The sequence below is a fragment of the Antechinus flavipes genome, chromosome 1, assembly GCF_016432865.1.
Source record: "Antechinus flavipes isolate AdamAnt ecotype Samford, QLD, Australia chromosome 1, AdamAnt_v2, whole genome shotgun sequence".
In the NCBI taxonomy this organism is placed as follows: Eukaryota; Metazoa; Chordata; class Mammalia; order Dasyuromorphia; family Dasyuridae; genus Antechinus; species Antechinus flavipes.
The window spans coordinates 62,003,419-62,019,765 of NC_067398.1; the positions used below are offsets into that span (position 1 = coordinate 62,003,419).

Here is a 16,347-nt window from a genome sequence, read left to right on the forward strand (position 1 = left end):
TTGTATATCTGACCCAGACTTTTCTCTCAGTCAACTCTGCCTATGGCTCTCAGCTCAAAAGAAAAAAAAAATTGAAAATCCTGGCTCATGATCTCCCACTGATGTCCACTAAGCACAGACAGAGTTCCATCTACTCCCCCAAGATGTGACGCATCCAGTTTGCCTACATAGAACTTCAGGGCACTTTTAAAAAGCATTCTGTTACACCGAACAATGCATCATCCCTAGACCTGTAATGTCCTTCCCAACCCCCTTCAATTGCTCAACATTCCCTCTTCTTTGAGATCTACATTCATCTCTTTGCTTATAACATTTCCCCTCAAAACTCACAAAGCAGTTTCTTTTACATCTCTGGAGGTGTTTCAGGAGAACTAGCACCTGTGGTGCTGAATCCTTTTCAGGGCTGCTCATCCACTTGAGGTCCACCTGGCACCCAGCTCTCACCTGTGCACAGCAGCCACACCCTGATAAACCACACTGGCAGAAGGTCTAAACCTGGTTCCTCAAACTTGTTGGAGAGTTAGGGGAATGTCTATTCTATTCTTGTGAAGACTTCCCGTGGTGAAATGAACAGAGGAGAACGATTTGTTTCAATAGCCACAAAAGCATCTAAAACAGGAAGGCCTAGAGTTTGGTCAGCCAAAGATGGCAAGGTTGCCCACTGCATCCTAGCCACTGCCAGCCTTCTTGATTTTTGTCCTGTTCATGGACTCTGATGACTCTGGAAGAGAGAATGAAACTGATGACTTTGTGCAACTCTGTCTCACTTTACTCCAATTCACACACAAGTCAAGACAATCCCAAGGACAGACACCAAACCATTCATCATAATGGGTGTTACAATTACGTGGTTTTGTGTCTTATTCCTTTCCTAAACTGTAAATTACATGCAACTACAGACTACATTCTCTCAGGGGAGACAGCATAATACAAGGGAAAGAATTCTAGTTCAGGAGTCTCAGGTCCAAGGTTCAAAATGTATCTCTGATGTTTATTAACTGTGGGATCTTGAACAAATCACTTAAACCCTTTGGTCCTCTCAGTTACCTCAGCAGTAAAATAAAAGGGTTGACATCCTCTAAAACTTGATGATGAAGCATACGTCTACCCACCTCCTGACATTCTAGTGATGATCTCAGGGTACACACTGAGACTTATGTTTCTTGAATACGGCCAATGCAGAAATGTGTTTACTTGACTATGTCTAGCTGTTAGAAGGATATTGTTTTTCTTTTTTCTTTTTTCCCCATTGAAGAGGTATGAGATTAAAAAAAAGAGAGAAAATCAAATTTTGTTAATTTTTAAAATTTAATTTAAAAAAATTTAAATTGTGATCAGAGAAGAAAACAATATAAAATGAAGGAAATGGACTCAACGACCTCTAAGATCCTTTCCAGCTATGAACTTGTGATCTATGATCTAAATTGGTTTGAATTTTTAATAATTTCTTTTCTTTTTGTTTTTTTGCATCCTCTATTAATTAGGAACCTTTACTGGTTGCTCTAAAGCCCATCAGAGTGCCTTATACATAGCAGAGATAAATGTTTACTGAAAAGATACCATAAAACTTACACTGAAAGTTAAATATAAACAATTCTCACTGACAGATAAAAAAGGCTTTGGTTACCCCCTTCAAAAATGAGTCTGAAAAAAGGGTAAAAATGTCAGAAGTGCTTTATCCTATTTGATCTGCCCTGTGCTAGACTCACTGACCCTCAAGGAATGGTGTCTGAGCAGACTGGGCAATAATCAAACTTGCCATTATCATATTCTTGGTCTAATAATCATACTTGCCATTGTCACATTCTTGGTAAGATCATAGGGCAGGGCAAGATTAGAGTCTCGCCTTTCGTCATGAAGTCAGGTAATATTAGGGAGTTCTTAAAACTGAGGAGTGAATGGTCAGAGAAGAGAGGTCAAGGCAGAAATTGGTCAAACAGCTGCTCCAGGAACTTTGCTGACTTTTAGGATAAAATAACCCAACTCTCTTTGCTCAGTTCTGTCCCACCTGGGTAATTCCTCAGCATTCAAAGGAACCAGGCTACTATACTATCAGTTATTTTTCTGGCAGAGAAAGTTCTCTTCAAATGGATGGAACACTTATCACTGCTATGAGATAGCAGACCTCATCACAGAGACCCTGACAGACAGTCCCTGTTTCCTGGGATCACATATTGGTGGGAAATCAGAAAGATACTTGATTTCATGGATGAATGCTCATGGCTTCATTCAGAAGATGCTAGGGCACTCAGACTAAGAAGACTCTTAGCACCAGGAGAGTAAGTGATAGTAGAACTCTACTTCAGTCCTTAGCAAAGTGATTCTACTAAAAAAATCTCTCCAGAGTGGGCACTCTTTATCCAGATTCAGAGAGAACAGACTAAACAGCAGCTGTGATTTTATTTTGCAGCAATAGAAAATGTACTACATTTAGAATAAGTGTTGGGTTTGAATCCTACCATTGTGAGAAGTCTGAATTTCTTTGTTCATAAAATGAGGATAACAAGACTATACATAGTGCCTACCTCATGAGAAAGTACTTCTTAAGTCAGGGAAGACTGAGACTGAACTTATTCAGATGTGCAAGATCCTGCTTGAATCAGATTAAAATGTAGTTGGGAAATGTTTAAGGTCAGGAATAAAAATATAATGTAAAATAGATAATGTTTGTGGTTTTCTTTTTTTTTTTAATTTGTTGTTTTCTAAGGCAAAAACTGCTGGTCCAGCAGTAGGTCTAGAGCACTGAGAGTTCAAGTGATTTAACCAGGATCATGCACCCAGTCAATTAGGACTTGAATTTGGATCTTCCTGTTCTTAGGCCATCTCTCAATCACTACTAATACATCACCAGAAGATACTATTAACTAGGAATTATTGTCATCATCATTCCAAGTCTGAAGTGATTTTCCATAGGTTTTAGATTAGCAATGAACAGTCTAAAAAAAAAGTCCAAGGACTTGCCAGCTAAATACAGCAACATCTTTTGTATTCCCCAGAACTTTAAAATTAGTCACTAAATCTCATGTAAAATTGTTGTGTTTTTTTAAGAATCTCTGACTCCATGGTGTAAATATATTTATAAATCCATGCTCTGTGGGTATGTGTGTGTTGTTTTAGGAATTCTCTGCTCTATCACTTAAGAGGTAAAATCTTTTTTACAGATTAAAAAAAGCTGGTTTCTCCATTTCCTTAGACAAAGATGTTTTATTCTCATGCTCCCGGGTCAAATCCAATCACAGAATAGGATTAGGAATGTCTTTCTCCATGGAAAAACATGGTGTTTCCAGGGTTCAGCTTGGTTTGGTCCCTGCTTAGGCCACCAGCTGTGTGCTCTGTTCAGGCACTGAGCCCAAGGAAACTCAGCAAGATCTACAAATCTGGAAATCACACAAGAGCCATTTCCCTCCAAAAGGCCTTCCCATAGGAGAAGACTCCCAAACCACCATTATCCTTCTCTCCAAGATATCTGACAAGATTGGTCAGCCTCTAGGCCAGAAGCAGAGAACCTTGGTTCACTTAAGGACCACTGAGAGCAGTTGGGGGAGGGAAGGGCAAAAATGTAGCAAGTCTCATGAAAAACAGCAGTTTAGGGTGTTTGATTTAGAGAAAATGTTCCACTCATCTGTTTTTTAAATTAAGGAAGACAGAGAACATAAAAGCCTATTCAGTAAATACAAGAAATAATTAAAATAGACTTTAGTTCTACATGTATTATTCTTGTTCAGCTGCTTCAGTCTGTATCTGACTCTTCATAACCCCATTTGAAGTTTTCTTGGCAGAGATACTGAAGTGGTTTGCCATTTCCTTCTCCAGCTTATTTTACAGAGGAGGAAACTAAAGCAAATAGGGTTAAGTGACTTGTCTGGGATCACAAAGCTGGGAAGTATTTGAGGCCAGATTTGAACACAGAAATCTGAGTTTTTCTGATTCCAGACCCAGTGCTCTATCCACTGAACCACCTGGCTGTACAGTTCTACATTATGGTGAGGTAAATGAGGAAAAGAGGAAAAGGAAAAGGAAAAGGGAAGAATTCAGAAAGCCTGAAAGACAGAAAAATAGGAGGGAAATAAAGCAGGCCAGAAATACAGAAGACAAAAATTATGTACAAAGACAAAATGAGCCATGAATAGACTACAATAGGCAGCGAAAAAGAAAAAAGACAACATTACAAAAATCAACCAGGTGATTGACCTTGAAGGCTCAAGATAAGTAACACCGTTTATTTGCTGTGTGACCCAGCAAAGTGATTCACTGCAGTCCTTAATTATAACCTAAGGATTGTGCTTCTTTATATGACTTACCTGGGTGGTATGGGTGGGAACAGAAGGAGAATAGAATCAAATGAGAAAATAAATGTGAAAGTGCCTTATATAAAATAAACATAATCCAAACAAACTCAAGAATAGTTTGAACAGAAAAGCAAAGATGTATATAGTCATACAGAAATCCCACTTATATTTAAAATAATGAGGAAAAAACCCTTATTTCAGGGAATGATATTAAGGGTACAACACTCAAAAACTTCCTTGATGAAACATAAGATGATACATTTTTTTAAAAAGGAATCTAATGAAAATGGTGACACAGTTTTGTCCATTTTAAATGGTTAAGAAACCCATAAAAGCTAAAGTAAATAGCAGCAGCATCCTGACCTCAGACTGCTACACAGTCTGCAACATAACAAAATATGCCCACCAATTTAAACAAGGCTTGCAGTTGGCATGTGGAAGTAGGCATCAGAAGGGCTATAGCTATAATAGCTTGTGAGTTATTGTGAAGTGAGACGGTTTTCTCTGTTTCTATTGAACAAAATCACATATAAGCAAACACAAATTTCATGTTATTTTCAAATCGTATCCCTAATATATCAAGTGCATGAGAACAAATTCACGTTTTTAAAACAAATGTTTTAGCAGAACAGACCAGCACATGTAAAGAAAGAAAATAGACCTTCAGGAAAACAGATGCTCATTCTGAGCATTTTAGGATCAAGAAGAATCATTATTCAAGTGAAGCCTTTTCATTTTACAGATAAGGAAAATAAGGATCAGAAAGACAGTTAAGTTCGAGGTCACCAAGCTAATATAAGCAACAGAGCCAACATCTGAACCCAGTTCATTTAATTCCAGAACCAAAATACTTTTCGCTGTACATTAGGTCTATTAGGGGATTGATGCTAAGGATTTTTTTAAGCTGTGCTCTGTTTTTACAACTATAGGAACAAATAGGAGCGTCACCTCTTAATACCTGCCCCAGAGGCTAGAAACAGTTAAACCATGAGTTGAAACTGGCCCATGGATGACAGTTTTGCTCTAAGCCTTTGACATCATTAACTCTAAAAAACTAATAAATGACATTTTTATTACTAGCTTGAGGTGTGCTTAGGTCCTCCCAAATAAAAAATACCCATAAATTTTTTTTTAAGGATTTCAATTATTTCCTAGAGGGATCTCTAGTCTAGAATGCATATGCCTTTTCAAAAACACAGTTTTCCCGGAAACAAGGACAGCACCTCCTCAGAGTTCTCAGGATTGAGTATGGATCAAAATCCTTAGACTGTCAGAAGAGGGGAGAGAGAGAAGACTTAGAGTAGCTCCAAAACAAACATTTGCACTGTCCAGGCCATTCTAATTATACAAGTCTTTTTTTATGCATTTCCTACTTGGAAGTGGAAACATTTGCAGCAATGTTCGCTGCCCTAAACAGCCTCAAAACAAATGTTTGCTACAACTGAAAGGTTACAAATATTTCCACACTGGACAGTCTCTGGTGAAACAAACATTTCAGCTGCGAAGATATGCACCAAATTAACTAGTTTAGAGGGAGGAAGGGAAGGAGGGAGGGAGGGAGAAAGAGAGGGAAGGAGGGAGGGAGGGAGAAGTCAGAGGGAGAAAAGAAGGAATTATCATTTGGAAAGGATTTGGAGTTGAAGATTGTTCTGTTTTATCACTATGGCTAGTGGTCTGCAAGTTTCTCCTACTTTCTATTGGATCATCTAATCACCAAAACTCAGTTTATATTATCCTCCAAATTTGATTAGATTCCTCATTTTAAAGATATTGCATATGTGTCCTAATCAACTCTCACTCGAAATTTACCACTCTTCTAGATTGCTATATGTCTTTGATTTTATTTCAGTTGTTCAGGGGCTTGGGATTCCATGAATTTTATAAAGTTCTTTGGAATAGCCAGGAGTGGACCCACAGATTTCAATTTTCTACATTTTTCTTTCAATGATTCCCAATTATTTGCCTGCTCACCCCTACCTCATTTTAAACACACATTGTGTTTGGTCCTAATTTAGTTTTATGACACCTGAAATAAATGTATTAGTTAATATGACTTGAATTCATTTATTCAACCAGTGTTTATTAATCCTTTCCAATTATACGCCATTGTGCTAGGTGTTGCTGGGGATCTGAAAACAAAAATTGAAGTATTACCTGTCCACAAGGAGCTCATATTTTCTAAGGTCTATAGGAAAGGAATGCCAGACACCCAGAAAAGTCTGACTTAGCAAGGTAAGGTGTGATAGGGGCAGAGGAGACCTAGAAAGTGCTCAAAAGGAATCTGAGCAGGGAGAGATAGTTTTTCATCTTGAGGTGCATCAATCCTTACAGAGAAAGTACCATCTCAATTGATCCCTTCAGAAAGAAAAGCATCTCTTTTCTAGGCTAATCTTCCTATATATAGTTTCTGTGGAGAAGAACTTCAGTCTGGAGAGAGAAGACAATCTTTGCAAATTCATGGAAGTAGAGAATGGGTCTAGAAACAACTGCCTGCAACCAACTGAATATGAGAGAGTAGCATGAGGAAGAAAGGGTGGAAAAGAAGGGTCACAACTTTCTGTGGAGAATTCTTAAATCCTCCAGGATGGCCAAGTTATTTTATATGTATGTATTTTGTAATTTAGGCAACGGGAAGCCTTCTGAAGGTACTAAACCATAAAATGTGCCCAGCATCACTGTGGGGAAACAAAGAAGCCAACAAAAAACACTGTTCCCTAATCAAAGCAGAAAATCCATCCAGGAAGACAAAACTAACAGACAAAATTAAAGCGAGATGAAGTGGGGCAGCTATCAAGTGCAAACTGAATTCAGCAGAGGGAACTACTTGTCTAGCCTGGAGTCACCTATATAAGGGATGAGGACTTGAGCTGGGCCTTGAATGACAGAGGAATGAAATGAATAAGAAAAGGGAAGGCATTTCTAGGGTGGAGAAGGTGGGGACACAACTGCATTTGATTCTTTGGAATTTCCAATGTATGTATTCTCTTTTCTGTTAATATAGCTCCTTGCCTCCTTCATTAGAAGGTAAACTCCTGTTAAGTAGGAATCTGTTCGTCCAGCTACTCCCTCCCAGGACAACACCTGCAATAAAGCAAATGGTGAAGAATTGCTTCTTGACTGACTTCTGGCCCTTCCTGTCTGTCACACAGACTAGCCCCTTAAGTCCAACAAGGCATTCTCCTTTACCCCTGCCTTATAAAACCCCTGGGTTCCTTCCAAGGCCCCCTCTCTCGTCTGATTCTGCTGGACAGATCTCCCCACCACTACCTCTGCCCCAAAATTATACTGTGGGCCTCCAGAAATTATTTTATGTGGTTTAAATATCCTCACATTAGAATATAAAATAAAATCTTTTGTGCCTTTGCATCCTAGGACTAAAATAGTGCCTCAGGTACCTTTTTTTTTTAATTGAACAGAATATAAAATGAGAGTCCCAAGTCATTGCTTTAATTCCTTGAGCCAAACTAATTATTAGAACCTCCTAAAATGTAGAGGCTGAAAGGCAGTTACCCATCTTGAGGCAAAGAAACAAGACACAAGAAGTTGCTGGGAGTAGGGGCCTAAGGGTATTGACATATAAATGACTAACTTGTTTGGAGCCCTCCCATCTGTAACAACTACACTTAGAGGTTACCTAAGGCAGCACAATTAGTTGGAGTTGGAAGGTAGGGAAATAAAGTTTAGATAAAACACACGGTGTCCTTCAATCAGTCAAGCATTTATTAAGCACCAGCTGCAAGCCAAGCTTCCAGCCAACAAAGGAGAAGCAAAGACAAAAGCCTGTTGGCTAAAGGAGCTAATGAGGGAGGTAACAAATACTAAGCACATAAAACAGAGACACAATTAACAAATACACACTAGCAGTTGAGAAAATCAGAAAGTCTCAAGAAGAAGGCGCTTGATCTAAACTTTGCAAAAATCAGAGATTCAGAGAGAAAGAAGAGAGGGGGTTGGGAGAATGGGGAACAGCCAAAACACGGAGACAGGGAATATTATGGGAAAGAAATGAAATAATACGGGCTGATCAAGCTGAACAGCAGAAAGCTGGAGGGGCTGGAAGGGGACAAGTGCTGAAAAAGCCTTGAATGCCAGAGGGCTTGATCCTGGAGACAACAGGGAACTAGCAGGATTTATCCAGTAATGAGGAGACACGGTCAGATCAGGGGTTTAGGAAAAGCACTTTTGCTGCTGTGTGGAAGATGTATTTGGGGGGAGGGATATGAGGAGGAGGTCAATTAGGAAGCCACTAAACAGTCCAGTCCAAAGCTTATCATATATTAGGCAGATAAAGCATCAACTCAGAGAGCTAGAGGGGCACCTTTGTGGTGCAGTGGATAGTGCCCTGGACCTGCAGTCAGACACATCTTCTTGATTTCACATCTGATCTCAAACTGACTAGCTATGTGACTTAAATCTGTCTGCCTCAGTTTCTTTATATGTAAAATGAGCTGAAGAAGGAAATAGCAAACCACTCCAGTATCTCTGCCAAGAAAAGCCCAAATGGGTCATAAAGAGTTGAACACCATTGAAATCATATCCTTTGCACTCAAGACCAAGACAAAATCTCTGGTTCTGCCTTCAGAATGAGTTTCAAGAAATAAATATAGGGGCAGCTAAGTGGCGCAGTGGATAGAGCACCAGCTCTGAAGTCAGGAGGACCTGAGTTCAAATGTGACCTCAGACACTTAACACTTCCTAGCTGTGTGACCCTGGGCAAGTCACTTAACCCCAATTGCCTCAGCAAATATTTTATATATATATATATATATATTTGTATACACACACACACCACACACACACACACACACACACACACACACATATATATACACAAAGAGAGAGAGAGAGAGAGAACAGATTAAATATTTGACATATAAAATGTTCCTAGAATATTGAGGCTTAGCCCAAAAACAAACAAAAATGCCCCTTAATTGTTCTTAGTATCTCACAAATTTCTGTATTCAAAACTGATCAGCCTTTACTGGACTCCCTTTGGGAAGAAGCCACATCTTTGTTTTTTAAAAAATTCTTTCTGTCTCTACCTTCTAGCCTGGGGCCACAGTAGGCACTTGGAGTTTGCTGGTTAGAAACAACTCAGTGAAATTCAGGACATAAATCATGATCATCTCCAGCATCTCAACCTAGTTCTGGGTGGCAACAGGGAGCCTTAGCATTCCTAAATGCACCAGAATAACTGGAATCTTTCAATAAGCAATAAAACATTATTTCACATAGTTTTTCCCTTAAGAGGTCAGGAAGGCTTCTTGTAAAGAAGAGATCTGATCTGGGAATCAAGGGATATGGGTACTATGGGAGAAGAGGGAATAATTCCTTTCTATAACCAGGCAAAGACCTAAAATTATAAAAAGAAAGAAAGGAAGGAAGGAAGGAAGGAAGGAAGGAAGGAAGGAAGGAAGGAAGGAAGGAAGGAAGGAAGAAGGAAGGAAGGAAGGAAGGAAGGAAGGAAGAAGGAAGGAAGGAAGGAAGGAAGGAAGAAAAAAAGAAAGGAAGGAAGGAGGAAGGAAGAAAAAAAGGAAGGAAGAAAAAAAGGAAGGAAGGAAGGAAGGAAGGAAGGAAGGAAGGAAGGAAGGAAGGAAGGAAGGAAGGAAGGAAGGAAGGAAGGAAGGAAGGAAGGAAGGAAGGAAGACAAAATCTCTCTGGTTCATTTTTCCTGTACAATACACTATCTCTTCCCCATTTTGTCTTTAAACATAGAAACCCCACCCCCCACTCCCATCTCAATCTACTAAAATGATTTCCTTCTTCAAAGAGCAGCTCAAGTATTAACTCTTCCATAAAGGTTCCCTGATAACCCAGCTTCAGTGTTCCCTCCTTCAATTCAATTAACACACCCCCCCCGCAAAAAAAAAAGTATTGCTACCTACTATGTGCTTGTAGCCAGATGCTGAAAATACAGATTTAAAAAATTAGTCTCTGCCCTTCAAGAAGCTAACATTTCTACTCATTGTATATATGACCTGTACACAAATATATCTTAAACAAACAACAAAACCAAGAAGCAATAAGGGCCAATGAAGAGATCAAAAGGCTCTAGGAATATGTGAGGAATATCCACCTAACATCTGAAAACCTTTCCCGTGGTAAAGGGATTCTAACTCTGTTTAACCCCAGAGAGCTGAACCAGGAAAGATGGGAAGTTGTCAAGAGTCACATGGAGGGAGGCTCCCTGTCAGGAAAAATTTCCTAAGCCTCAAAAGCAGAAAGTGATCAGGCTTCCTTTGGAGGGGGCAGAAGGAATCCCCAGCTCTGAAAACCTGTATGTAAAAGCTAAAGGACCACTTTTGTAAATGTCAATAACAGGGCTGGATTGAGAGATAGAAGGGATTTTATGATGATGAACTGTGTCTTATACAGTGACAAGGCCTCAGAGGACTTTGACAACTTTGCTCACCTACGGTATTTCCCTTCCCCCAATATCTTGGGTCAGTATTTCATCTCGTTGGTGGACTTACCAGGTTCGAACTTGGGTGTCAATGGTAAAGGAACAGATTTCCTCTGGCCTCAACCATTAATCCCTAAACTCCTTTAGGGAAGAAGCCCCCCCCCCTTTTTTTTGTTGGTTTTTGTTGTTTTTTTAAATCTTTCTATCTCTATCTTCTAGCCTGTAGCCAGTTCATAGTAGGCACTTCAGTATGCTGAATTGGGATAACCCAGTATGATTTAGGACATGGCAATGATCATCTCCAGCTTCTCAACCTAGCTCTGAATGGCAACAGGGAGCCTGCGTATTCCTAAATGCACCAGAATAACTGAATCTTTCAGTGAGCAATAAAACAGTATTTCACATAGTTTTTTCCTTAGCCAAGAATGTCAGGCAGGCATCTTGTAAAGAAGAGGCCTGATCTGGGAGTCAGAGGAGATGGGTTTTAATGTCGGCCCTCCCCCAAACCACCTGATCTGGGATGAGATTGTGACATAACTTGTGATCTTTTGGGGTCTCAGTTTCCCTGCCTGTAAAATGAGAGGATTGAACTGGACAATTTCTAAGATGCCTTTCATCTCAATCTGTGTCTAGGTGAAGAGGTGATTTTTTTCTGAGCTGCACTAAAGTCTATCCTCCCAACAGGGTCTGTGAATAAGACAACAAGAGGATTTGAAGGGAATAAGAGAGAAGTCTAAAATGTCCCTCAAACAAGAAACTGGAATTGTTCTCACAAGGTTTGGAGACTGTCCTTGCTTCTAACAAACACTAGCTCCCAGGCAGAGGCTCATGATTGGGGTAGTGGGTGGGGGGTAAGGGGAAGAGAAGAGGAAGCCAGAAGGGTACCCCATCCTCCTGAAACTGCCACCTCCTTCAGAACACCCCAGTGCCGAGGGTGAGTTTAGGTCCTCGGGCAGGAAGCCAGCCAGCCAGCTCTCTTCTCCTCTCTCCTCCTCCCCTCACCCCCACCCCCGGCACTTCCCACTGGCAAAATGAGTTGCAACCAGAACCTGTTGGGGCGGTTTGGGCATTGAGCTGTCACCTCCTCCCCCTCCTCCTATTACTCTGACACTCGCTGCTCTCTTGAGAAGGAGGCCAGGATTTGGCAAAGGGGGCACAAAGTGGAAAGGCCGAGCAGGTAGAGTGAGAAACAGCACACCTGCACCGCCGGGCTAGAACTGGGTTAGACTAGTACAAGTAACGCTGGCCAGATTCCCAAGACGGGAGCCCAGGGAGCCCTCCTTGCACCTCCATATCAACCTAGAAAGCCCAATGGCAACTTCAAAACCAAAGCACCACTCCTTCCCTGGCAGAGAAGCAGAGTGGGGGAAGTAACCTTACAAACCGAAAGAAGCCTTCTTAGCCTCCAGCATCCGTCAAGTCCCTATCCGACTCCCCTCACCCCCACCCCCACCCCCATCCGCAACATTCCCCTCAAAACCTAAGGAAACCGTAGCCCTGCGCAAACCAGCCTCAGGCAGGGGTTCTCATTCGAACGCCTCACCTCCATTAAGGAAAGCGAAGAGAGAGGTGGGGGAAAGGGTTTGTGTGTTGATTCTGTCTCGAGTGGGCCCGATGGTGCGGTAGAAGGGGAGGAGGAGGAGGGAGCGGGGCGGCAGAGAACGCGGTTCGTTCCCAGCAGGGGCAAACTACATGGGCTCCCACTTTAAGCCCTGCTCGCCCCCCTCCTCTCTACTCCACACACGAGTCTGCCCCCTGTCTGTCCCTCCCCCACCTTCCTTCCCTCCCTCCTCTCCCCGCCCTATCCTCGCCAGCGCTGGGAGCCCGCCACTCTGTCCTCCCTGGGGACTCTGCCCTGGGCCGGACTCAGCTCCCGCCTCTCCCAGGCCCCCAGCCCGGTTGGGCCCCCAACCACGGGGCGATCACTGTCCCGCGCAGATAAAGTTAAGGCAACTTCATAGGGGGAGGAGACGGGAGGAAAAGCGGGAAGGAAGCTCAGGCCCTGGGCCTCCCTCCTTGCCACCTTCCCAGCCCAGCTTCCTCCCTGCCCCTGGTCCTGGCCTCCAGGGGGCAATCCCCTATCCCTAGCTGTCAGTTGCACGAGGATCAGACTCGTCCCAGACCCGGGTTGGGGGAGGAGGGAGACGAAGGGGCGCAGAGTCTCAGGCCCAGCAAACCCCCGAACTTTCCCCGCGGGGCGTCCGGCAAGCGGGGTCCTCCCAGGAGGCTGCTCCCGCAGTCCAAAGCGGCGACCGTACTATGTTCGGGCAGGCGAGCTGCGCGGCAGCCCGGGAGCAGTGGGCCGGACCGGGCTGGGCCAGACCGGGCCGAACCGGACCTCAGTACCCAAAACAGAGCAGGGCAGTCGCACTGTTTCCGCCGCCGCGGCCGCAGCCGCTGCCTGCCTGCCGCCCCCCCAGGCTTTGTGCGAGGCCTGCCCTCCCTCTCTCCCTCCCGGGAGCCAGCCCGGCAGCTGTCCCCAGGCCAGGGTGGCTTGCCGGGAACGCGGCGGGCGGGCAGGGCCGAGGACAGCCAGTCTTCCAGCCGCCCTCACCCCCCCTCCCCGTCCTGGCACAAAGGGGAGCCCCGCCCGGGGGCCCCCAGCGTGGGCAGGCACTGCTGCCGACCCTCCGGTCCTCTCCGCCGCCAAAAAATACACCAGTCCAGGCGCAGGGGCCCGAGGCCGGAGGCTGGGGACAGCCTGGCGACTAACTCCTCCTCTCTCCCCGGGAAGGAAGGGCCTGTAGCGGCCAGGGAGGAAAGAGGGAAAACACTGCTCTGGAGCGAGCGCCACACCAGGCGAATTCCGGATTTATTTATTTTTATCCTGGGCACGGGGGCGGCGGGAGCGGGGGACCGGGGCTCGGGCTCGGGCTCGGGCGGGATCCGGGGCTACGGAGCGGGAGGGAAGGGAGATAGCCCAGGGACAGACAATACATGTAGCTGGAAAATCCGTCATTCCCCTCCGGGGCTCAGGGGAGCGGAGCCGAGGCAAGGCTAGGCGAAGGGAGCCTTCGGGCGGGGAGGAGGAAGAGGAGGAGGGTGGGCGCCCCTCGCCGCGCGCCCCGCGCCCCTGCGCCCGCGCCGACCCTTCAGCCTCGGCCCGCCGTCCCCAGCTTCCCCGAGGCCCGGCCCGGCCGGGCGCGCTTACCTGCCGTGGAACCAGTCCTTACAGGCGTCGCACTCGATCATGAAGCGGGTAACGTCGTAGGGCAGCCGGCAGATGCAATAGACAGGCACCGTCGCCATGTTAGCTGCCGCTGTTCCTGCAGCCGCCGCCGCCGCCGCCGCTCCTCGCTCCTCCGACAGCCGCCGCCGCCGCCGCTAGTCCTCCTCCTTCTTCTTCTCCTCCTCCTCCTTCTCCTCCACCTCCTTCTTCTCTTCCAGCTCCCGCACCGGCTCCCGTTGGCAAAAACCACAGCCCCAGTGTCCAGGCAGCGGCGGGCCAGGGGCCGGGGCCGGGGCCGGGGCTGCCCCCGCTGCTGCAGCCGCCGCTGCCGCCGGTCAGGCCGGCTGCTCCTGCCGCCGCTGCCGCCGCCGCTTCTCCTCCTCCTCCTTCTCCTCCTCCTCCTCCTTCTCCTCCTACTCCTCCTTCTCCTCCTACTCCTCCTCTTCGCCTCTGAAAGGGGGGAGGGCAAAGGGAAAAAATCCACAAACAGGCTCCCCCCTCCCGTGCACACGCCAGCCCCCGGCGGCGGCGGAGGGGGCTGTGTCTATACAATGCGAGGAGGATCCGAGGGAATCAGGGAATCGATCCGTGCGGCGGCTTCCGCGAGGAGTCCATGCCCAGATTTTGTCAAATTGTCGCGGCCGGAGCCCTCCCCCCGAGCCCGCGCGGGCACCAGGGGGTGGGGGGGAGCGTAGGGTCCGGGCTGCAGGAGGGCTGGCGGCGTGTGGGTACACAAAAGGAAAAAATGGATCTGCAGCGCGCGGGCAGAGGTGGGAGGCTGGGCTGCAAAGTTTTCCCGGCCGGGGTGCCGGGGCCGGGGGTGCAGATAGGGGCCCCGGCGACGCGGCACGGTGCAAGGCCGGCGCCTGCGGTCCGTCCGCTCGGGTTCCGCGGAGCGCGGCTGTCACGCCGAGAGTGAGCTGGCGGGCGGGCGGGCGGAGGAGCGAGGAAAGGAAGGAGCGGAGCCCGGAGCCCTAGCCTCCCAACCCCACCGAAGGGAGCCCCCTTCGGCCGCCGCCGCTCAGTTCCTTACGTCAGCTTGCAACATTGTAGCGTTTCCTCTGTAGAGGCTGGACGCGCCGGGTCCGGGAGAGGAGGGGAGGGGGGGAGGCAGATGGAAACTCCCAGGGGGCGACCCCCTCCACAGCTCCACGCAAGCCCCTTGGGAGGGCCTGGCAAGGGTCAGATCCCGCGGGGCCCTGTCTGCCTTTGGTTATCTCTGCTTGTTATCTGTCAGCTCCTCTCTTTCCTTCCCCACCTCTCTGTTTTCGGAACTGGAGCTGCTCCTCTCCCGACCAAAAGGGGGTTGGGGGAGGAAGAGAGAAAGGGAGAGAGAGGAAAAGAGGGAAGAAGGGAGGGAGCGAGTGAGTGGCGGGAAGCTAAGAAACCTAGGCGGGCAGCAGCCTCGGAGTAACGCGGGAGAGGAGAAACACAGACCCCCCAAACCGCAGGAAGAGAGCCAGTCTTTCGGAAGACAGAAAAGTACTTCGTCCCAACTTTTTTTTTTTTTTTTAAATGGTTTGGCTTTCCTAGTAGACAGCGAAAAGAGGGCAGAGTTAGGGAAATTCTTCCTCTTTACCCATAGCCTTGCCTTTTTCCCCCACCCCCACCCCCTGCCCCATCACTGTCCCTTCCCTCCTCCCCCACAAGAAATGTTTTCCTTTTAGATTCAAGTTAAACTTTCTTTACATCTAGCTCTATTCCCTGTTCTCGACAAAATAATTGACCACCACCCCATCCCACCCCACATCCCAACCTGATAGACGGGGAGAGGACCTGGAAAGAGTGGCCCGTCCCAGCCACAGCACACACACAGGGACCCCAGACAGCATGATCCTGCCTGCCCCGGGTGTATCAACTGCATGAGCCCATTCTCTCTCCATTTCAATGGATCAGCAAGCATTTATTAAGTGCTTACTATGCGCCAACACTGCTGGACGCTGGAGTTACAAAGAATGAGCAAAACAGTCTCCCTCCACGAGAAACTCACAGATAAATGAAAGGCAATATACATAAATCAGAACTTCACAAAAAAGAGACCGAAAGAGACAACCCAGGATTAATTCTGATTTTACTACTTACTAATCGTGTGATGGAGAAGCCATCTAACTTGCTCTGGGCTTCCATTTCCTCCTTCACAGAAGAAGAAATTGAACTAAATGACCTCAAAGGTCTTTAACAGTCCTCGGGTCTATAAGCTGGAGTCTACTCAGAGGACCCGGTCTCTATCTTCCCAGGAACCTCATTACCTCTCAGAATCCTAGGCTTCCACGCTCAAGTCAAATGTCATCTCTTCCTCCAACCTCTTTCTCCTTCCAGAATTCCCTTCTCCTCCAGTTATTTTTTATTTACTTATCCGGGCAAGTCCAGAATGAAGCCTCCCTCAAAGGAGGAATCATATTGAGTTTTATCATTGTGTCACCAAAGAAGACCCAGTCCTGTGCCTTCTATTTAGCAGGCCTTGTTTATTGTGATATGGTCAATTT

General features: G+C 46.1%; 1 protein-coding gene across 2 annotated transcripts in view; it reads right to left on the reverse strand.

Annotated features, from left to right (window-relative positions):
* Positions 1 to 14,206, reverse strand: part of PHF2 (PHD finger protein 2) — a 193,458-nt gene extending 179,252 nt beyond the window's left edge. The window contains exon 1 of one of the 2 annotated variants that reach the window (XM_051983873.1): positions 13,844 to 14,205. In XM_051983873.1, coding sequence (XP_051839833.1) covers positions 13,844 to 13,941 — 98 coding nt within the window. In that variant the 5' untranslated portion in view covers positions 13,942 to 14,205. Of the gene's footprint in view, positions 1 to 13,843 lie in introns of both variants that reach the window. The other variant, XM_051983882.1, reaches the window with a different exon arrangement.
* Positions 14,207 to 16,347: the final 2,141 nt, after the last annotated feature.